Here is a 23,734-nt window from a genome sequence, read left to right as displayed (position 1 = left end):
CGATCCACCTGCTGGCTTCCTAATTGCCTCTGCTTTCTCATTCAGTTCACCTGGTTTCCTTTTCTCTCACTGCCTACTTAAGCTCCCTCCAATCCCTCCTTCTCTGCCAGATAATAATCAGACCTATGTCTAGTTTTGTTCCAGCGGTCAAGGATTGAGCCTCAGTTGCCGACCTTCTGCTTTATGCCCCCTTGCCTTGCCCTCGACGGACACCGCAACTTTTCGGATCTTCTGGTTACCGACCCTGCCTGTCTTTGGATCTCTGAGCCTTGTCGTTGCCTGGATGAGTATTTTGCCATCCTGTTTACCTCCCAACTGTTGCCTGGTTTCTTCTGCAGACCATTCCCCCGGACTGATCTTCTGTTCATACTCCTTCACCAATAAACTGGTCATTTGTCCAGAACTCCCTGTGTGTGGCTGTATTACGGATCCTCAGGGTAACTCATTACAGTTTGAAATTAAGAAAACTAACAAGCAAAAAAAAAGTTTTGGTCATTTCTTTTGTTTTTTAGTCCACAAAAACAAAAAAGAAATACTGAAGAATCGCAATTTAAATCGAATCGGCACCTAAAAATTCAGAATCGAATTGAATCTGGGCAAAAGCATATTGTCACAGAATTCAAAACCTTTGTCAGAGCACAGTTTACTGCTACACTTATTACACTGTTGCACACAGCACCTCTGCAACTTATCTTAGCAGCATTGGCGCTACATTTAGCGATTTTTTATTTTTTTTATTTATTTATTTTTTTTCCTTCCAGACACCAGTGGGTGTAGTTTTCGCTTCTCTGTTAACCCACCTGCACACATTTCTAAACCAAAAATACATTTTTTTCTATTTGTCTTTGATTTAATTAACCCTTGAAATCAATTTAAATATGTTGCATGTTGGGGCAAATTTTGTTATATAGTTAAAATGCAATTAATCAAGATTAATTAATTACAAAGCCTGTAATTAATTAGATTACTTATTTTTAAATTGAGTCTGGCCCCCAGTTATTTCTAACTCAATCCACTCGGTAAAACAGATGAGACATTGTGGTTATCACTTCACCTTTACATGATATATAGCATTTTACACAGGTATGCACATTCACAGCTGAGCACAATTAATTTTTCCAAATCATGCCTCATATACCGCGTTTGAAGTACATGAGGGAACTAGAGACCAGATCAGAATCCTCATGACATTCAAACTGTCATGCTCAGAAGGTAACACCATGCAAACGGAATCATTGCATTGCATATGATATTAATTTCATGTGCAGAATTACTCAACAAATTTGAGACAGATTGTTTAAAAAAACAGAACTACACAATATGTTAATGTCGCTTTTATTGGTTCACTGCTTGCTCTCTCCCCATCCCAGTCTTGGATATTTTATTCTCAACTGCCCTGCTATCTTCGTCTCTTTTTCCACCTTCTGCAAATTCTGGAGGTGCTTTGCTGTCATCCTAAGTCAGCTCCCCTCTCAGCTCTGAGTGCAGGTAAAACAGAGCAAAAATTCCCAATGGAATAGGAATGCTGAGGCAGAGATAGCGAAACCTGCTCTGCCTTTAGCTGAGGTAGCAAGATAAGGTGTAAGCGGGCAATTAGGGTATTCAAATGACGCATCACAAATCTAAAGCAAATGTGCATAAAACATAATACAGACAAAAACACAAGCGGCACGCAGATGGTATTAACAGAAGGAAATGTGATGACCTTGTTGAGCAGCTGGGTGTTCACACTTGCCTGTCTGTCTGATTCTTACCGGTGCAGTAAATTCAGGGATAGCGACGCGGTAGGTGAGGGGGTTGCAATCACGAGTGTTGTTCACCAAGACACATGGCAGGAACATGGGGCCCAGATCATCTCCATCCAGAACGTCCACAGTCAGTGTTGTGGTGGCCGTGAGTCTGTTCGGGGGATATGGAGCGCGGTCCTGGAGGATACGCAACGCTTTCAATACAAACATTCAAAATCCAAAATGCTTTTGCTGCTTTGTGTAGCGGGACACTGCACATTGTTCAGGCTAACATTCATCAACGTTTAACCCTTTATATAGCGGGATACAACAAATACATACAAATTTACAGTTAGTTAAAGACAATTTTTAGCATATTTATGAAAAAAAAAAAAAGTTTATGCTGCAAGTGATTTTCTCTTTGTTGATGAACCTGTTTGGTTTTCTTCTTTCCCAATAATTGGCTGGATAGACTCACCTGGGGGGAGGGGGTGTAATAAAACCAGTAAGGGCTTTGTGCTGTCAGCCACCATCAACCCCAGTGTTTAACTTCTGCATCTTCTCATTGTTTTTATTGTTTATGAGTTCAGTTGGGAGTCACTGGTTTTCCTTTTTTGTCCATTTTCAGTTCTTTTGGACAGTTTTAGACGAAAGCTTTGTGCCACAGCCATGCTTTTCCCATCTTTTGTTTCATTTGGCCTGCATTCTCTCTTATGGTTTTGGTTGGTTATTTATTTGTTCAATTTTAAGTTCTTTTAACTCATTGGCTGCCAAAGGCGTTGCCGATTTTGCCTGGTACACTATTTTCTGAGCACGCACCCAATACATTGCGGCTTAAATGTGTTCCATGTGCACAGTCCCAAGGGCGCCTTGATGCACGCGCCGAGCAAAATTGGTCCTCCACATCTACAACATTCAATAGTGCTGAAAGTAAAGCCAAAATTCTCCAAAACTCCAGCAGCACGGGGCTCCCTGCTTTAGCTCTCAGCCAATAAATTAAATGTTGCTGTTTGGTGGTGATCTCAGATGTTCTGGTTCATTTCAAGCATTTATTTAATTCAGGGACCCTAAAAGAGAAAACATAATAAAAACTAGCTACAAGGACAATTTTAATTTTTCTTTTCTAAAAAAAAAAAAAAAAAAAGACTGTCAGTGTTTTGACAGTTTCATTTTGTTTGCAGGCAGCTTGTCAAGTTGTACTCCTGCAAAAAGGCATCCAGTCTGACGTAACTAACTGGAGGAGATGTTAGGATGTAAATAATGTGTTTTACATCAAAACACTTAAAACTGCGCTGAACTGCATTACTCCTCACAAGCTAACTAAACAGTTTCTGCATAAGAAAATATCTCATGGCATCAGACCATAAACAGATGGGTTCCTCTGCTTTGCAGCATGAAACGCAGAGAAGCAATCAACACAACACTTCTAAAGATTAACATTCTCTAATTTAAGTCTTGACACAAACTTAAAAGAGAGCTATCATCCAGCATGCATCTGCCTCCAAGTTGCATTTAGCAATACCCCCTTCTCAATTCTAAGCCATTTTGAAGTTGATTATGTGCAAAGAGAGCAGCATCATTACAAACGTTCTTCTTAGTCGCCTGTTGACCAGGAATAGCCGGAAGGTATTCTCTGAATATGACAAGAAAACTTCCCAAGCCTTTATATGTCTATTTTTTGCTTTTGATGTAGGTCTGTAAATAAAATAGAGGCAGACCAAGAATAGCCTTGTAAATAAGAGCACATTAAGGCAATGCAGACCAACAAGCGCAAGCATGCAAGAAGCTGTAATGAGTCAGAGATTTATAATAAGTTGTGAACTTCTGCGTTCTATACTAGATTGCATTTAATGTGCAAAAACATGCATGTAAACAACATTAGTCCAATATAGGTATAAGGTATAGGTATATATATAAACTATAAAGACACATTTATTACAATTGCAAAGTATTTATAATGAGATTCACATTTAACAGCAAATCCCTGAAAAATGGTAGTAGGTGGAATATTTGGTGTGACAGACTTTCCATATGAGAACATGATGGGTTTAGCTTTGGTGGCCTCCACAACAAATTGAAAATGATTCAAATACCAAAAAACTATGCTAAATGCAAGATGACCGAGAGGTCAGAGCAAGAGCGCCACAGTGTCATCAGCATTTAAGTGAATATGTGAAACAGGAACCATAAAAACTACTGATGTACAGAGTAGGAAGGAATGTCACTGAATCCACCGCTGGGGGACACCTATGGTCATAGGAAGGAAGCTAGGAAGGAATACAATCTGACATTTCTACACTGGCTTGCCTGTTTTTATTTATGTTTTGCTTCTTTAACTAATATATGATTTAGTCTTAAGGAGAAACAAGTTATATGAACTGATAGGGTTAAACTATTTAGGCTGAACCTTATTATGCCAAACTTAAGGTTAAAACTATGATCAGGAAAAATAAGGATATAATTTCATTAGATCATGCTTCTCCAGCTTTAAAAAAAAAAAAAAACTAATTCAACTTGCTAACAATATTTTCCGACCACCTTTAACAATGCTCAAACTGAGTGACCGGAAAAGGATAATTACGATGTTACTCCTAATAACTGTTCTGTTTTTGGATGACGTGCATTCAGGACATGTTCCAAATAGCGAGACAACACTCCTACACAATAAGTTGAGCATGACAAATCCTTACTGTAGATCCCAGGCAGGGTCTTTCTCTAATTGGTGTCAGATTCTTAGCTGCTATCTTTGCAGTTGCTCTTGGTCAACAAGCATTTACTTTCTGTCAATTGGTTGAGCGTTTTGACTGGAAGGGGAACATAAACAGGCCCTCATTATAATCCACACTGCCTTAATGACATCATTAGGATTACTTGCTTTACGATTTCTTTTTTTTTTTCCTCATCCTGTTCAGCGAGAGTATGAAGGAAAACGCATCCCCTCTAGTAAAATCTAAAATGTAAATGAAATCTGATGCAATGCTGCTCCAGCTCACCTCAGAACATGTCAAAGATAGCTTGTATCAAAAGTAAGTTTCAGTAAAAGTGGTAACAATTTCTACCTTGGCCATTGTGAGCTATTTTAGAAGTTGTAATACTTAAAATTAGGTCACAAACTGTCACTGACTTTCACCTGAGAAAACTTCAACATATTTGTTTAAAAAAAAAAAAAAAAAGAAATTAACTAAATTTGACAATAATGCCGTAAAGATGATTGCCTTTAAAATGCACTCAGGAGAGCTTATGGAGTTTACAAACTTGGAGTGTTTAAAGCAGTTTCCATAAGACACCCACCAACTAACAACTAAAACGTTTGCATATTCTGAGATATTAGCTTAAGGGCATCAAGTATACTTTAACCCTCTGAGTCAAAGAAAGGCAATTCAATAACTAATTTTTAACTGGCAGATGATGCAGACATGCTTGTTTCAATATCTGCAATCAAAGTTCGCTGAGATCATGAAGGTTTGTTTACTTACATTAGCTTGGACCAAAACCAGATAGCGAGTTTTTTCCTCATAGTTTAGCCTCTCAGCCAGCATAATGGATCCTGAAAGGGTGTTTCCAACCCTTACTGTGTTGTTAGATTCCTTAAAATGACAAAGAAAGGGGGAGAAATAAGTCATGATTGTAGGAGAAATTTACAGTGGTGTGAAAAGCTTTTATCATTGTGTGACCTATCCATATACCGGATCCTGTGGGTTGTAAAGGATGCTGTATTCTACATGTCCATTTGGCCCATCATCAATGTCTGTAGCACCATTATTTCCTGAGAAGCCAGTGAAAATGGTTGTTCTGACTGGTGTGAGCTGGAAGAAAATATGAGAGTTGGGAAACAGAAAAGTCAACTGCTCGAACAGCCTCCCGTGTGCATGGCATCAACTTACAGCAGAAAACCTATTCATGTGGCCAGCACTGCTGCCTCTACATCCAATTAATATACGAGGAATCACAAATGTAAAATGATGCAGTCAGCAGCAGTCTGAAGGCTTCCGTGCGATGCTGACAGAAAAACGAAAAGTAAGTATGAGAACCACTGCTGTTCCCTAGAGCCCTCAGCAAAGTCCACAGGACCAGGCAGCAGGCAGGATATCCTCTTCAGGAGAGTTGACATCAATGTGGAATGACTCACTATACTCTAGGGGCAGTTGCATATGGCTTTTTTAACACATAGTGACAAGAACTTGGAGCATGCAATCCACACAAACTGAACAATAAAGATCTGGAGAACTAAGGAGAGAATTATTATTTAATCTCAAAAACAAATGATTAAAAAGAATGAAAATTTGATGCATTTTCCAGTTACCAGTTGCATAAGTCGACTTCAGTACGGGGGGATAAAGGGCAAGGTTGGCAAACTGCATAGAACTGGTACAGAGGACAAAGACACTGGTGTTGTGATTCTGTCTCAGTTTCTGCTCCCTTACCTCGTTTATAGCAACATAGTAGCGTAGCTGCTGAAATCGAGGCGCGTTGTCATTCTTGTCCCTCACAACAATCCGTACTTCATGGAAAATGACAGTACCAACCAGCTCATTGGTGCACTGGACCTGAACTACAATGGTGGTGATGGAGTTGGGGGGCTGAAAAAAAAAAAAAAAAGGAAACAAATGACGTGTCGCTGAAGCATTGGAGTGGAAGTGACTCTAATTCTCTCTTCCCACACTACTCGGGTATGAAAAATATCATATGCTGCAGCGACAGTACTCAAAATCTTAACAGCACAAACGCACCCTTCACTGAGCACAGATAATAAAATGAGAGCTTTAATGTTCCACTAATCAATCATCTAATTAATTATGATGACTGCATACAGTGAAACTGCTGAAGAGAAAATCAAGACTATTGTTTAAAATATGTTCAGAATGTTCATAACAGTAATTTTTTTCTTCTCTCTACATTTAGTGTAAGATATGATCCCATATGGTGTCCGGTGCCGAACAGCGAGCAGCAAACACCACATCTAAGACATCACCTGAATTTAATAAGATGGTAGAACTTGCCTTATAATTAAAGCAACACGGTATTCCTCAGATCCCAACACATTTATGTTTTAACTTTGTCACCTTTTCTCTTATTGATGTCTTAGGATTCCCATCAATAGCTTAACATCCGTCTCACTCCACTTAGTCTGCTTAATCTAAGCACATGGTTTAAAACTGCCTCTAATGTGCTAACCCCTCTGCACCCTACATCTTATCCTGTACCATTTGGGCTTATTTGTATGCGTGGCATGTTCACAGAGTACCCCGGGGACCTGGAGTGAGGATATTGTGTACAGACAGAGGCATGCATACAAGTGTCTGAATTTATTTATACACTCATGCTACTTAGCACTAGAGGGAGGGCTTATTATACTGTACTGACACAAATTACTTGGAATCACCCTCAATTCTATTTTTAAAGCATCAGTAGTATCTTGTAACTTTTGGGAATTATTGTCTGTTGCTAAAGCAAAGGTGCAAAGAAGGGTAGCAGCTATAAATCATGAACCAAAAAGCATAAATGTCAAAAATGAGGATGGTTGTGTAACTGTTTGCACTATTATCAGACAAACACAGAGTGCTAAAATAAAGGTTAAATAATGGAGGGCTTTTTTTAATGAAAAGCTACCAATAAACCTGTGTGAGGTCGTCATGTTTCCTGTACTTACATCTCGATCCAGAACACGCCCAGTACTGTTGAGGTAGAGTCTCTGCCGTGCTGGTTCCAGTATCACCCAGTAGTCATAGTTGTCAAGCAAGGTCAGAGAGATGGTTCTGCCTGGGTCCTGGGCACGGCCATTAATCTGCATGTTTTCCACCAAAACCGTCCCTGTAACGGCAGAGCAGCCTCCATTTAGCAAATGATATTTTCTTTTTTTTAATTGATTGTTTAATTTGTTAGAAGAGAAAAACACGACACTGCATAAAACTGTCACAAACATCCTCTGAACCACTTCAATTCAACTTTATTTGTCTAGCGCTACTTTACAACAGCGTCATCTCAAGGCATTTTACAAAGACAACAGTTTGAGCCAATTCTTTATAAATAGCCTAGAAATGGAAACCAGCTGATTGCGTCGAGTCTTGACTTAGATCCAATCCCCCATCATGAACTTGCTAAAGGTGACAAGTCTTCCAAAGCCACAAACAAACAAAAAAAATCAAGCTAAACAAGTCATAAAGCCCCTTGGTTTTTTAAAAAAAGCCATTTTCTGTTATATCCAACCTTAACTTGCACATTTTCTCCTACTTAGGTGTTTTGATCCACTGTGTCTGTTTTTGACAAAGCATCAAGATGAAGGAAATTCTTTTTAATTTCTCACTTAATTAAATTCAAGAAGTGTAAAGAACTCTCCATTTGTATGTAGAACCAGCTTTAGTAGCAATAATACAGTAATTGTTTCTAGTCAGTGTCATCAGTCTATCATATAGTGGAGTTTTGTCCTTTTCTATTTACTATGCCACTTTAGTTCCTTCAGGTTTATGGGCATTTGATCTTATAAAGGTCATTTTGGAACATTTTCATCAGCTTAAGGCAGGGCCTTTCATTCAGCCACTTGAACATCTAGATTCCACCTAGAGTCCACTGCCACATGTGGAAGTGTGGCCTGTAACGCTAATACACAAAGAAGAAGCCATGTCATCTCCAGGCACAAGCTCATATCAGATGTACAGAAACAGCAGACAAATGTTCTGTGGTTCGAGCCATTTTCAGCCATTTTTGGGGGAATACTGACAAAGAAGAGAAAGACCATCCAGACTGCTGTCAACGAAAGGTGCAAAAAAACCAGTGTGTGATGTTATGTGGGTACATCAGCGTTTGTGGCATGGCAGACCTGCTTGTGTGTAAAAAGCCACTGATTTAAATGTTTGTAATTTAAGCAGGACAATGTCAGAACTAATTCTTTCTATAACTTAACTCTCAGCTGCGTTTCCATCACAGTTTTTTTTGTAAAATAAAAGTGATATTTCTCAAATTTTGACAAACAATAATTGCAAGTTGCTGGTATATCCATTTAATCGTGTTTAGTGCATAAAGTCACAGTTCTTGTAAAAGTTAAAATCTATGTAATTTTTAAGGGTTTTCTGCTTCCGGTAGAGGATTTACCACAGCTTTTCAAAGCCCTTCTCCCTTATGTCCCTTTAAAATTCATTTTAAAACTCTGCATTTCACAGAACTGTCTACCATCAAAGATGGTAATTGTATTTTCCTTTTTAATTAATTAATTTGTAAAAATACATCACCATTTTTACCAGAAATAAATTGGTCATGTGACCCCTTATGTCATGTCCGGGAATGCATAAATGTGAAAAAAAAAAGTGTTTCCATTACACTTCTGCAATGTACTACTATAACAATACGTTTCGAAAATGTATCCCTATGAGAGCATAAAGATCGTTTTGCAGATATTTGAGAGAATTTTCAAAATGTACGTATTTCCATTACCTGCTTCTAAATGTGACATTTAGGTTTAGTGCAGTTACAAGGGTAATGAAAACACAGCTAGAGAGTGTGTGCTGGACTGACTGTGTCCTATTGACACTGTATAGAGCATAATAAAGACAAGAATCAGGCAAAACATTGTAAAACAACAAACTTGTATTCATTACAAATAAACACAGATTCCTCATGAAAAAACTGGAAGAGTTAATATCCTCAATTCCTGTATGAATTATAAAAAAGTAATTCAAATGAAGGGCGATGCAAAACTCTTGTAAACATGCTTCTCTTTTAATCTACTTTTATCTTCTTTTTTGAGTGGCTTACTGGCCTCAAATCTTGGATCACAGTAACTCTTAAAGCAATTTCTTTTATGCCTCTTAATTTTTAATTTACAAGATGCTGAAGAAAAACTTTAAGATTCTGAAGAAAAAAGAACAGTTCAACTTTTCAGCAAATGGTTTGCACAACTTTATGGGAGAATCGCTCTGCACAAGAAAACTTTCTGCAGTATATGAAACAATATAATTAGATTGAGCATTGACATACTTTCACAGACTGGAAGAATTCACCCATACCCTCCCTGGATTGGATGTAAACAGATATTTGTTACACATCAGCCAAAAGGGTTAAAATATTGACGAAAAAAAGAGGTTCCAAAGATGTACATAGTTCTTAATGTAAAATAATTAATTGAGTCTGGCCTGTACTTTTATTCAGTTGGCTCAGAGGTTTCCTTAATTACCACACTGCTTGGACTGGCCTGTAATGGGGCACAGTGGGGTGTTTCTAACAGCTGTATAAATAAATAATTTAATTCATGTATTAGGAGTATATGTGTCATAGATATTATGTTGTGAAAAGTATTACATAGTGCCTATTGATTAAAAAAAAATCAATTTGATGCTTGTTGATACCCATGCAAATTGCTTTACTAGAAATGGATCTATATCTCTAATTATGTGAAATTGATGCATATTTACAAATGTACATCAAGTAATTTATTTGCAATCATGAAAATCTCATTTCACAATTAACATAAAACAACTTAGGTTCTTCTTTTTTTTTTATTTTTTTTTTTTAATAAAAATAATTCATCTGCATTTATTATGTTGTGTGATTAATCTGATGACTGGAAAATTTGCTGTTTTCTTAAAAAAAAGTGACTTTTTAGTGTGACAAGTAACCTGAAAAACTGATATAAAAGTTCCTCCCATGCCTGGTTAATTAATCAGCTGTAAAACTTTACAGCATGGTGGTGGTTTTAATGTGTTATTTTAATTACCACCAGTAGCATCTTGCACTTTATCATTTCATAAAGCAGGTTCAGCCATCTAGTCATTAGTCACGCAGATTTTCAGGGAAGAAGAAGCAGAATTGGAAGCATGATGGAGGCTTTCACATTATAACTTAAATAGCCACGGCTGCATTTCCATGCTCTTATTAATGGCAGCTCTCCTTGTTTGCAGCAGTCTGGGTTTGATGTATTTGCGTGTTGTGATCACAAGGACTAATAATTATCTGTCTCACTTGGGCTAAACTCCGACTGAAAAACGATCCTTCCAAGAATTTAATTTAAAAGTCAAAAGAGTCCCACGTTGTGAGTTCATTAATCTTAAACAGAGGTTTTCATAAATATATCTCTCAGTAACTTGAGAGGTGAACTACATCTTTCTGAAAGTTTCAGGTTTTAAATTACCAGGCTGGTAATATTACGAGGGAGGACAGATAATCTCCCTTCTTTTTCAAGTTAATTGAACCACAGCTTTTCGGCAGTGACAGGCAATCCGCCCCTGCTCTGGCCATTTCCTTTTTCAGTCTCATCCGCAAAGCAAAGTTGTTGTACTCATCAGTCAAGAAGATACTCTCAAGTCTGCAAGACATGCTCAGAAAGGAGGAAGGCAAAGTTCCACATGCAATATACTGCATGTTATTCACTTGTAAGTTAACAGAATGAAGGATCTTTAGTGGCTTGTGACTCAGTTGGTGTCATTTATAGTCAGAGATGCCTCTGATCTGGACTTCACAGTGGACTAATCCCACAGGGACAACACAGAGGGCTCACTTTAATCCAAAATATCAATAATGCTGGCATCCATAGATGATGGCAGGAGATAAATGTGGAGGGACACTTCTGAAAGGCTTCCAGACTCAGCGTGAAAAAGTTAAATGGAACATGCTTCATTACAGCTATCAACTCTGAATTTTCACTCTATGCACTAAGTGTAATGTGACACTATTGCTTTTTTTTTTTAAAGTTGTAAGTAAGATTTGATCAAAAATTTAGACGGCAAAAAAGACCATAAAAAAGGAAAAATCCATGCAAATATGAGTGAGTAAAAAAATCTAGAAAAAATTAGTATTTATGCAAAGTTTGATGCAGTTGAACAATTTTTCTCCCTGATTTCTTCTTGCTTTTCCATTTTTACCTCCATTCGTTTATTCGTTATCAACAACAACGTGTAAGAATATTAATTTATTCATATGCAAAAGCTGATATAATGTTTGCAGATGACTAATGTTTGTCTGGAAGAGCTAAAAAGGTTCTTCCTGGCTGCGGATTGTGGCAATTTAACTTGAATCCTCGCATTGATTCAGTTCAGACCTGACAGACTGCTTATTATATAATGAACAAACGACACATTATATGTTCATTAATATTCACAAACTTAATAAAGGTGTAAAGACTTAACTCTCATGATTTCTGCTTTGTTTATCACTTTGAAATGTTTGTGAAACATTTTTATTGTTTGCTTTCAGTAAGCCAAAGGGAAAAAGTAAATTACATCTGGGGCCTTCCTAAAATGAAAGCATCATAAATATGCAGACAGGGAAAGAAAATCGAGTCGTCTTCACTTTTCTAAATCAAAATACAGCATTGTGCAGTTATTACTAAAGCCCATGCACAAAAGTATTATACAACATACCCATTGGGCATGGTATGAGTAAGACAAAGGAAAGATGGATGATTTACACCTGAGATACTCAACAGAAAAACATCAGTGAACTCCCAAAAAGTGATGGTCAAAGCAGCAGCTGGGGAACTGACACCAAGTGGATACATGTTTGTTTCTAAGTATAAAAGAGATTTTATCCCGAAGCCTCCAAAGTGTAATATTTTCTTTAAAATGCTAATATATCTAACCGAGTTTCCTTTCTGCCTGCCATATGTGATCACTGTTGCCACAGCCTGATACCTCCGGCAGGCACTCTCACAAGCACACAAAACAAATACGCACCAGTTGTCAAAGTACCCAGTGGGTGGCACGCAAAATTAAAATATCATATATGCTTTAAAGTTACCACCAAATGAGGAAAAAATGTAAAATCCCTGCAGTCTTAGCACTCCAAATGCTTCATCGTCACTAATTACTGCTGGTGTCATTTGGGATTGAAAACATCTTTTTGTGTGTCTTTCTAACTGGGGGTCAAAGTGCAGGAAAAGTTGCCCCCAAACATCATCACGACAAATACTCTGTATTCTGAAAAAAGTTTTTAGCTTGTTTTTAGTTTTAGTTTTTATTATTATAACTTATTTATTTTTCCATGTAAGTAACCTTGAGCATAAATTAATTAAGGTGCAAACAGTCTCCTGCCCTGTTCAACAATCTCAGCTAGATATAATTTCCTTTCCCTCACTTTGGCAGCTAATTTGCACGTGTGGATTGTTCAAAAAGCCAAAAGACAAACACAATTTCCTCATATCAGACGGTGCAAAATCCGGAGACAAACGGTAGAAGCCAGCTCTCAAGCAGATGCAGCTCTAACTCAGTCTGACACCACATGCTGTTTTCACTACCACCCGTCTGAGCATTTCCACTCACATGAGTCAAACTCTTCACACTATGAAACGCACATAAAAAAAAACCAGAATAAAAAATCTATGCATAAATATACATTTACTTTTGTCAGCTTTGCAATATATCCATTTTTATAGATTTTAACTCAAAAATGGATACAAAAACAGTTAAATTAAAAAAAACAAAGGAACAGTAATCATTCAAATAATTTTGCAATATCATGCTCTTTCTGGACTTCATGCACTGTGCATGTCTGCTGTTTCTAATGGCACATCTGGACAAACACCAGAAGCAGGTCTGCCTTTGCTGTAAACATTGTGCTATATCTGGATTCAGACCCCCCTTTAGCAACTGCTTTTCAAAAAAAGTGACAAATCTTGTGACTTGTTTGGGTGTAACCGGAGACTGACTTGCTTACTGTTCTCAGTGAGCAGCAGCGCTGCCGAATGCCCCTCCTCCATCGTAAAGTGCCCACAGCAGGCAGAGTGTTGTGCCGAAAAAAGCACCCCTGCTGTAAAATCAACTTCACTTTTGACAGCAGGGGTCCTTATTCTGGCACAACACCTGCGGTCCCTCCCAGCAATGGTTGAGCTTTGTGTAGCGTCACTTCCCAACAATGTCATCACACGGCACTTTACTGACACGTCAGTTTGAGCCATAATAAGTAGCCTAGTTAAGGAAAACCAACATAGAAGCTTGACTTCAATCCAATACCCCATCCTGGGCATGCACAAATGGAGATGAAAAACTTCCTTTTATGAGGAAGGGAAAACCTCTGCAGAACCCAGTTCAGGGAGGATGGCCATCTGCCTCGACTGGCTGGGGAGGAGAGGACAGGAAAGAGAGACCAACAGACACTGATACAGCAGCAGAAAGTAAAAATGAATTGCATGTGAATGAAGCTGCTGGTGGCTCATCCAGATATTCATGTTTTACTGTATGGATGAAAAAAAAACCAAAAAAAAAACAACACACTAAAGCTATTAAAAGATTATTTTAATGACACTGCCTGATGTTGTTTACTTGTGCAGAAGGAGCACCTGAGCAGTTTAATAATCAGTTTGCAGTTGTCCAAACAGATATGAATGTTCTAACTTGTACACTGGCAAGAAAATATCAAAGTACAGCTATTTTGGCCACAAAGTAATGTTTACTGATTACAGGAAATAGACACACAATTTTCTCTTTCTTTCTTTTTATTTTTATAATAATGCCATATCTACATAAAACTGAAGAATAAAAAATTAAGGAATTAAAATGCTCATATTAAATTATCAATTAAATGGTTTCAAAAGCTCATTTGAATATTCAAAAAGAAAAATAACAGTGAACTTGTTCAAAGTATTCATAACATAATAAATACATTTATCCATGAAAATCAGCAGGTTACAAAAACCTCTGATGAACACAACATGATGCATTTCAGTTAAACCACTGAAAAAATCCAATTGTACAAAAATGCATCCAGAAATGAAGTTTTAAAGTTGCAGGTTACATAATTATATCCAAAAGATTTAAGTTCGCACGTCCCTTCAGTGTCTTAACAAAATGATGCAATAAGAAGCTCCTCGGATGTTTGAATGAAAAAAGGAGGTACTACCAACAGTTGCATTCAGCAAACCACAATCAAGACAGAACAAGCTTTACACCCTTTGCATCATCCTAAACCCAAAATATGATGTAAATCGTACTGTAACTATTACAGATACACTGTACCTGTTGCAATAATAAAATTGATGTGCAACACAAAAGTGACTGACATGACCCTTGAGGAAATGCTTTTGTTGAATGAAACAAACATGCGGATCATTTCTAAAGCCAAAATATGGCTATGAAGAATTAAGCTTTTAAACAAAACAAAAGGGATTTTTACAGCCTGGTGGTTTTCTGGAAACTCTTTTCTTGTGAGTTCAGAGCAGATTTTTCACATTTTGTGAAAAGCTGTGAAGCTATCATGACATGTCCATAAGTCAGGTCGGTTAAAACACAAACAGACTGTCATCCACTTGGCAGCGAGTTACTGACAATGCCTGGTCAGGCAGTTCAAGAACTTTTGCTGGCCCTTTGAAGTGCTTCAGACAGGTCAAAACTTTTAAACATAAACCCTGTTGCCAAGGTGGAGGGAACATTCAATACCTTGACTATCTGCGGTATGCGAGACCTGATTCACTTCAACAAACAATACACAGGCTTGCTTTATGACTCTGATCCCATCAATGCTTAAATGGCAGATAGCTTTGGATATGTCCACACCGCTATGGTGATGAACAGATGTGAAGAACAAAATTATTTTGCTTTTTGAGAATGTTCTGAAATTGTTTTCTGGTTGTTAGGCTGAAAATAGTCACACATCTGTTCGTGGATTGAAATTTAACAACAAAGAATACATTCAGTATCTGCATTATTATGATATGATGTTATGAATAAGGGCAAGAACTGGGTCGCACACTCAACCAGTTAAGTACAGACTCTGTAAGCACTTATGCCAGAACTGTCCCAATTACATTATACATATATATATATATATATAAAAAAAAAAATATATATATATATATATATATATATATATATATATATATATATATATATATATATATATATATATATATATATATATTTTTTTTTTTTTTTTTTTTTTTTTTTTTTTTCCTCATTGTAGCATTATCACATAATTACATGGACATGCTGTTTGTTAGTTTCCAGTGTTCAGCATTTCTGTCATAGAGGGTTTACGTGCCCGGTATAAAATTGATGAAACTCCTGCGCATACAGCACAGCATGCTTTCGATCAAATGTGAAATCAATACAATGTGCAACAAGGCCAAGCAATGACACTAGCTGGACATCAGCACTTCAGATGTCAGTGGTTATGTCCATGGGGGTCTAATCAGGTAAAAACCTCGGTGGTGTAGAATAATTGTTATTACAAGTCAGTTACTTCTGTGTGACATTTGTCACCTTTAGAAGTAAGAAGAATCCATGGCTTCAAAATCTTAAAAACAACCATATATTCTCCCATAACCTTAGTTTATTCGTCTAACATGACAAATTTAGTCACCCTTGTTGTATTGCTTTGTGACACATCTTCGTCTCAGGGAAACTTTTCCTGTTTAACACTAAAATTTAGGGGTGGGAAAAACTAACTGAAAAATGGAATGTCAGGATTTTTTGCTCCACATTTTTAAAATAGATTTAAAAAAAAAAAAAAAAAAAAAAAAATTCAATTAATAAAAATAATCCATTATAAAATTTTTGTCTTGTCTTCTTGGGCATTCTAGCTGCAGAATGATGGCGTGACTACTGTGTTGTTTTTCCTAATTAAAATCAAGAAAAATAACAAGCAAAAAAGAAAGAAGTGCTTTTTTTTTGTTAGTTTTGCTTTTAATCTATAAAATCAACAGTATCTAAGAATTGTGAGAATCACAATTTAAATTGAATTGGCACCAAAAAAAAACGGAATCGAATTGGGACAAAAGCATATCGTCACAGCCCTACTAGAATTACAAGCCCAATGAAAATTTTCATTGGGCTTTAGACACTGTTTGTAACCCCTCACCCAACTTGCTCATGGCTTGTGTGAGCCACCCAGAAGAAGCCCCCCCCCCTTGTGTAACGTGGTACAAGCGTAGCGTGGACAAAAGCACAACATGAACAACAGAGAAAAATAAGCGCATCTAGCAGCTAGACTTGCTACATGAATGGAACAAATGGAAGTCGCACATAAACAATATTAATTAACTTCTTGATTGAGACATCAGCAAAGCCCCACTGTTGGAATTTTAAAAACCACAAGTTCAGGAAGAAATTTATGTCTGCTGCCTTTTCAGTCGACCTAAATGCGAATTAACACTCTGCCTGGAAAGCTAGCCTCCATTCGGGATGAGAAGCACCACGACTGTGGCCCACCGGTTCTCCCGATGTAGACAGCCAGGGGAAAACCACCTAATCTTCCTCATTTATGATGCCTGAGCATCTTCTACATCCACAGCTAATAAAACCACCTTATGAGAGTGTAAAAAATTCTACAGATATCTGAGAGGCTTTACCAAATTTAAGTTTCTCCATTCACAGTTGTTTATTCTGATATTTAGGTTTTGCACAGTTGTGTGTGTACTGGAAATAACCAGAGACACTGAAATTGGTTTCTGACACTATTTGGCATTCATTCATTCATTCATTTTCCAAACCGCTTATTCCAATTCAGGGTCGCGGGGAAGCTGGAGCCTATCCCAGCCGGCTTTGGGCGACAGGCAGGGTACACCCTGGACAGCTCGCCAGTCCATCGCAGGACTATTTGGCATGTTAAAAAAAAAACTTTTTATCCTTTCTCATTCAGAGGTCTACCACAGACTACTGCTCCTTCATAGAGCATTGCTTTGAGTCTGATAAATGAACTCGTATCCAGTAAGTTTTCTCTTTTTTTTCCTTTTTTTTTTTTTTTTGGTGTCTAATCACATGGATAGCACCGGATGACCCTTTGCTACTACCACATCAAAAGATATCCTTGAACTGCACGCATTAACGAGTGTCAGCTTTTACTGTGCAGGTTTTACACTCTAAATTATTTCCACACAGTGGACATGATGGCAAAATCCTGCCACAAAGTTTAGGATAGCTGTATTAAGGTGCGCCCTACATAAGAAAACATGGACCAGAGTTTTATTGTTTATAACAGGTCACTCTTAAATATAAGACCTTATGCCTCTATGAGATGTACCTGTACTGTGTAAATAAAGGTGAAATAAAAATCAATACACTCAGCAATCTTGTAATTCATCAATCTAGAAAGAAAATGCTTCTCTGTTGGGGTTGACAACCAGATTTTTTTTCCATCTTCAATATATCAATAAAACTTCAATTTTAAGCCTTAAGCCTCCTGCCTTTTACATAATTCTGATTTTTATCTGAGAGTTGCTCCACTGATAATCCACTGGGGACTGAGTCAACACATTCTCAGAATGGTTGTTTGGAAGATGTCCTCAGCATTCAAAGAGCCAACTTCTTTTCAAAGCACACAGCACAACCACACACTGGCATTATATAAGAAGTGGGAAAAAACTCATCTCTTTTTCTTTTCCCCTAAGGTTTAGAAGTGAGTGGCAATTATTCTCCAACAGAGCTTAAACTGTTACAGGACGGAGAAATGACAGTTAGCTTTTTGCAGTCTAACTAGGTTTATCACAAGCAGTGTTGGAATATTTCCATTTTGTGAAAGGAAACGCTTCTTTCCTCAACCAAGTCATAGTTCAGAAATGTACAAAAGATGTAGGGCTTAACAAAAACAAATTAAAAAAAAAAAAAAGTATTTGCACAGACTGGTTTTACTACAGTCAGGTTTCTACAGTGCAAGCTAAATCTAACTGCCTTAACATGAAAGTATTGTGTGTATGTTAACTGCTTTAAAGAAAACACGCAAACAGAGGGCATATATCATTGCTTTTTCATGAATATATCATCAGACTCCTCATCATTTTCAACTTAAAGGAACAAAAAACAAAGTTGTTTTACTGCAAGGTTTGCCATTGATCATTGCCTGCAGTCGAAAACCTAGCGTCATGGCGTCTGCAAACAAACGTGTAAAAACGCGCAAAAACACCAAGCAAAACAATATAATTGTTTCGTGGAACATGTTGAAGTAACTTTTAATGTTAATGCTGTTATTAAACCGTTTAACGTTCACACTAACAAAATGACCAGAGAAATATGTTTCTCGGTTTTTCTGTTTGTTTTGGAAAAAAATAAACAGAAAAAAATGTTGGGTTTTTTTCAAGCAAATGGATGAGATGTTAAAAAAGAAGTGGTTAATAATAATATGACAAAAGTGGAATGGTTGTCATTTGAAATAGTAGTGTGAGAACAAACACTTGGTTTGGCTTTTAAATACCCATATCAGTTAGTGGAGATGGCTCAGGCAGGTTTATTACCACAACCTTTTAAAGAATTTCATCAAAGTCATTGCAAATGTGCTTCTACCAAATGGCAGACCAGGACCATAAATGGAGTTAGCTTTGAGTCAAACTGCAGTCCCTTTAGCTATGGCAGTGCTCCTCACTTAATACAAAGCCAATGTTAATCTAGTTTGTGCCTTTCTTTATTTTTCTTTATACTGTAGTTCCTTTAGAGATAATGTTCGATCCTGGTTGTCTTTGTTCCATTCTCTGCCGTTTTGCTTTGAATACACGCTGTGACATTGCTTGCTGGCTAAAGGGAGGGAGGGTTGAGGGCTTGGGGAGGAGAGAGGAGGTGGTGATTCATGAGAACGTACATTCATGCATGGCCGGACCGGCTGGTAAACATGGGCCAAGAGAGTGTGTGACATATTATACCCCAGATGAAATTACACTTCTAGTTCTTTACATACAATTTTTTTAATTACTTCAGTCCAAATGATGACTTTGCACTTATTGCCCCTTTAACTGACTGGGAATAATGCTAAAAGGTCAAGGTAGACACGTTAAGAATTACAGATGACAAGTACCTCATATTACCGACAGCATTCTATGTTAACACTAAAATATTTTGCTTATATGCTCTCAAGACAGTCACATTACAGAGATGTCTTTGGATGGTACCTTTTCATGAATTTTGCTTAATAAATTCTTGAACAATAGACACATTAACTAGAAATACTGAGTCCACAGTTGAGTCAGTGTCTGAGAAAAATTCCGGTAAACTCAGCTCTAGATGAACCTGACAAAGTACAAGTCAAGTTGTCATCATTTCTGCAGGCTTGTGGTCAAAAACCTAGGGAGTGCACTAACACACACACACACACACACCTGACCTGATTATGGAACTTCAGCCTCACACAAAGAAAATGAAAAATTCAAACTGAGTTGAACATGACCTGTGATAAATTTTATAACACTGATGAACGGAAAAGTTTATAGAAGATTTCATTTCCTATTTGCATTTCTTATTTCTTATTCTTAGTCGTTGTCCTATTTCATTTTCTTTTTACATCTTAGATATTTTATTAAATATAATAGATCGATTTGTTTAACTTCACCTGTTATGTTGTTGATATGGTTGTTGATGTGTTTAAACTGAAACCAAACTAGTGGAGGTGGAAGCCAATCAGAACGGTCCTTACCTAACCTAACACACACGTGAAACTTTCTTAACCAGAAATGAACTGGCTGCAGTTCAGGTGGCAGAGTTGGTAATCCCATAAACCAAGGTAATAAATTAATCTTAAACTAATTCATTAAACCCAAAACAGCCCTACAGTGTGTAGATTAATACCTCAATAGCAAATTAAAGCGTTTAATACAACATCCGTGATGATAGGCCATCATAATAACTGATCACATGATCTAATCTCAGCAGCATTCTCTCTGTTGTTGAACAGCACATGTTGTTCTCTGTCTACAGATTGAAAATGGCTTCTATGCTAAAAAAAATATGAATGACCAATCATTTTTACATCTGCTCAGCCTAATAAGAAGATTAAACAAACCCATTATCTAATTATAATGGGCTAGAAATTAACTGATAAATCCTCTGCATCTTAATACCACAGGGATGCAAATTACCAACCAACAATAAATCCAGCAATAAGTGCAATTTCATACTGCGTGCTTCCTTAAAATTACATTTAATGAAATTATAGTAAAAGAAAAAAAAAAAGAAAAAAAAAATTACTAGCAAACATGCATAGATATTATATGGGGAACATTAATCCTTAGAATGAATTTATGGCTATTGACCTCCTTCTAATGATGAAAAACTGATTAGTCAAGTTAAATTATACATTGTATGAAGAAAGAATGAGTTAAGCCCTTGCTTTTCTTTTTTGTGTTTTTGTTTGAGGGCTTAACAATAATGAGTCTGATTGGACGGCAGTTTTCCAACAGGTCTTTGCTCCAGTACAATGTGAAAAATGAGCAATGATCACTCTCCTCAAAAGTCTCTTCACGTACTTGCAAGGAGAGGCTGCAATGAAAGAATGCTGGGATTCCCTTGGAGAGATGTGACTTTAAAGAAAAATGAAAAAGGAACTTTTAATTTAATTTGACAATCTGCATTCTGGGCAAAGCCAGCCTCATAATATAGTGAAGTTGGGTGTGCACAATACCAGCGCCATAATAAAAAAAAAATAAATAAAAAAAAGCCATTTCCTTCTATCACTAGTAGAAAAAGACAATCTGCTGAAAGAAAAAAGCACTGTTGTGGGGCTTAGCATGTTACAGTTTTGTCTGATAACGAATAAACATTTAACTGGAATATTCAATTTGTCTCAGATTATGACAGAATGTTTTTTAATTATATTTACCCCCCCCCTCCAAAAAACAGTCATGTAAACAGTGATAAAGTGTGATGTAACCCACAAAAGACCTGTTTTTATGGGTTAATGAGGACACATCCAGGAGTTTACGAGCAGAGGTAATTATTCTTATCTCCACAAAGTACTGTAATTGCTGTCTTTATTTGCACATCAAATACTAAATATGTTACCACTTCTAAATACAATAAATGCATTAGCACACCATCGTAAGGACATGAGCACAGGGAGGCTGTTGCATGCAAGTCTGAATCAGATAAAGACATAAACAATGATGCTGGATGGCAGACAGTTATAAACTGTTGTACATTCGTGAGGGCATGTTAGGTGCATAAATTTTATGTACGAACACAGTCACAGCGTACTGTGTTAAGTGCATAAGAGAGCCTCGCTGAATATTCTGTCCTTCTGTTTTGCTCTCTAATCCACAAGGAGCAGGTGTTGTGCACTAATCCCGGCCTTTCAGCTACACTCTAATTATATATTGATGACCTAGCAATCATTATAGCCGTCATCATAACCGTACCATGGAAAGCAGAAAAAGTGAAAGTACTAAAACTATGAAGACATCTGCAGAGAATGTTTTTGAAAAAAAGGTAGAATTTAAACTTCTGCAACATGTCTCAACTAATGTAGCTGTCACCAGTGCTCTAAATGTATGTACTTGAACAGAAAAAAAATGCATGGGTATAAACACACTTTACAAATGCATATGCACACAAGGCAGCAGGGCTCCTTTTGTCCAAGGACCAGATTCACAGATTTATAGATCCACACCATCAAATTGGCCACTTGGGTACCTCCCACTTGGGTGATTTGTCCATATGTTTCCACTTCTGCTAAGTTGCAAGTATTGAGCACAGCAGAAATGTTTGAAACACCCTGATCAGCAGATTTGGAGCTAACCTTGCGAGAATATCATCACAGATTTTCAATATGGCCTAAGAAATGGGCCCTTTCAAATGATCCCGGTTACGGATGAAAATGCCCTGCCATTAATTCTGTCAGACGCGCTGACGAAATGAATCATGTGTTTAAATGTCAAATGTGGTTCATTTTGAGATTAGGGAAAACTTAATAATAAAAAAAAAAAAAAGCAAACGAAAAGGAAAAGCAGGTACATGAAACACATAGCATGGAAAATTTGTAAACGAGTGCAAAGCAAGTGCGCGGAAATGTCCGTATTAAGAGAGACGGGAAGCGTCATGTTTCATATAGATTATTTAGTGAGATGTATATTCTGACACTATACGTAAACCTGCAGCAGATAATGAGATTGTAAAGACTCAGCGTCTAGCCGCCATCTTTGGTTGTTATTGGTCCATGAACCCATTAAGACTTTCAATGCTCTCTAAGCATATATACACAGGACTCCCTGGGTTAAATAGTCAGCATCAGTTACCATCAGTCTCTTAGAGGCTCAGTAGTACATCATCAACTATTAGTACACAGTGGGAAAAGCTCAAATTCAGGCTGGTGCTTAGCTGAACTGCTCGACTTAAGGAAGCACTTTGGAGATGTGTAAAATTTTCTCAGCAACACATCCACAAACAACTGAAAGTGTTTTACTCCCATCGGGTTCTGTGTACAGACATGTGCACATGACCACAGGTGAGCAGGCTTCTGCTAGTAATCAGGGAACGTGTGTCAGAAAACACATCAAAACCAGAAAATCAGATGAAAAATATCGACGTCCCGAGGACACGGAAATGGAAACATTCACTTTTCATCGAGGAGCAGTGGGAGTCTTTTTCCTGCTCCAGGTTCATGCCAACATCATGCTCATCACAGGAACACGAACATTTGTCATCGTAGTCATTTCTGAAGTGTGTTACCGCTTAAAATAGATTTCTTTGTAGGGTTTACTAACATCAACTAACTAACAAAGGATATGTAGAGCTGCTCCACTAAACAGTTTTTTCCAGGACATTTAAAATGTTTAACTTTCGTTGTTCTGAGCATTTTGAGTTACAGCATCCCAGTCATTTATGGAAAATTAATACATAACAAGGTTTGAAGCTGCAACAGGATTTCCCAGCCAAGTGCAGCTGTCAGAGGAAGTTTAAATTATTTTGTCATCGTGTGATATATTCCCACACTAATGTTGTATTGGTTACTGTTACAAACAGAGTTTATCAATATATGATTTGGCAACCAACCATATCTACTTTTATGTGCAACTGAATACGAATTCAGAACAAGTTGTAACTCAATGGACATTTTCTTTGTAAAACAGTGAAGAAAAGTTCGAGCAGCAAAAAAAAAAGAAAAGCATGCGCATAAACACAATGAATGCCACAAGCTGCTCAGAGTAATATCAGGGGTTTTATTGGCCTGATTATTCGTTGTGTCTGTGCAGGAGTGTCACACTAAGGGCCGCTAACCTAATCTGCAAACATCTCAATTTCTTCTCACATGGAGGAAAAGCACATAAAAGGACATTTAGATGACTGTTGTGGAAAACAGTGCAACACTTTGGTTCATCCTCTTCATTTCAGGGA

The 23,734-nt window shown here is 37.3% G+C and overlaps 1 protein-coding gene across 1 annotated transcript in view; it reads right to left on the bottom strand.

The window, feature by feature from the left end:
* The window catches only part of LOC306762815 (protocadherin-15-like), a gene marked incomplete at its 5' end in the record, with an annotated part of 165,886 nt that overhangs the window by 121,036 nt on the left and 21,116 nt on the right, over positions 1 to 23,734 (bottom strand). Inside the window, 5 exons of the mRNA XM_079249435.1 lie at positions 1,755 to 1,925; positions 5,204 to 5,314; positions 5,414 to 5,533; positions 6,152 to 6,307; positions 7,378 to 7,538. Coding sequence (XP_079105561.1) covers positions 1,755 to 1,925; positions 5,204 to 5,314; positions 5,414 to 5,533; positions 6,152 to 6,307; positions 7,378 to 7,538 — 719 coding nt within the window. The remainder of the gene's footprint in view (positions 1 to 1,754; positions 1,926 to 5,203; positions 5,315 to 5,413; positions 5,534 to 6,151; positions 6,308 to 7,377; positions 7,539 to 23,734) is intronic.

The sequence above is a fragment of the Telmatherina bonti genome, assembly GCF_933228915.1.
Source record: "Telmatherina bonti genome assembly, chromosome: 11".
Taxonomy (NCBI): domain Eukaryota; kingdom Metazoa; phylum Chordata; class Actinopteri; order Atheriniformes; family Telmatherinidae; genus Telmatherina; species Telmatherina bonti.
This window is presented reverse-complemented; position numbering and strand designations above follow the sequence as displayed.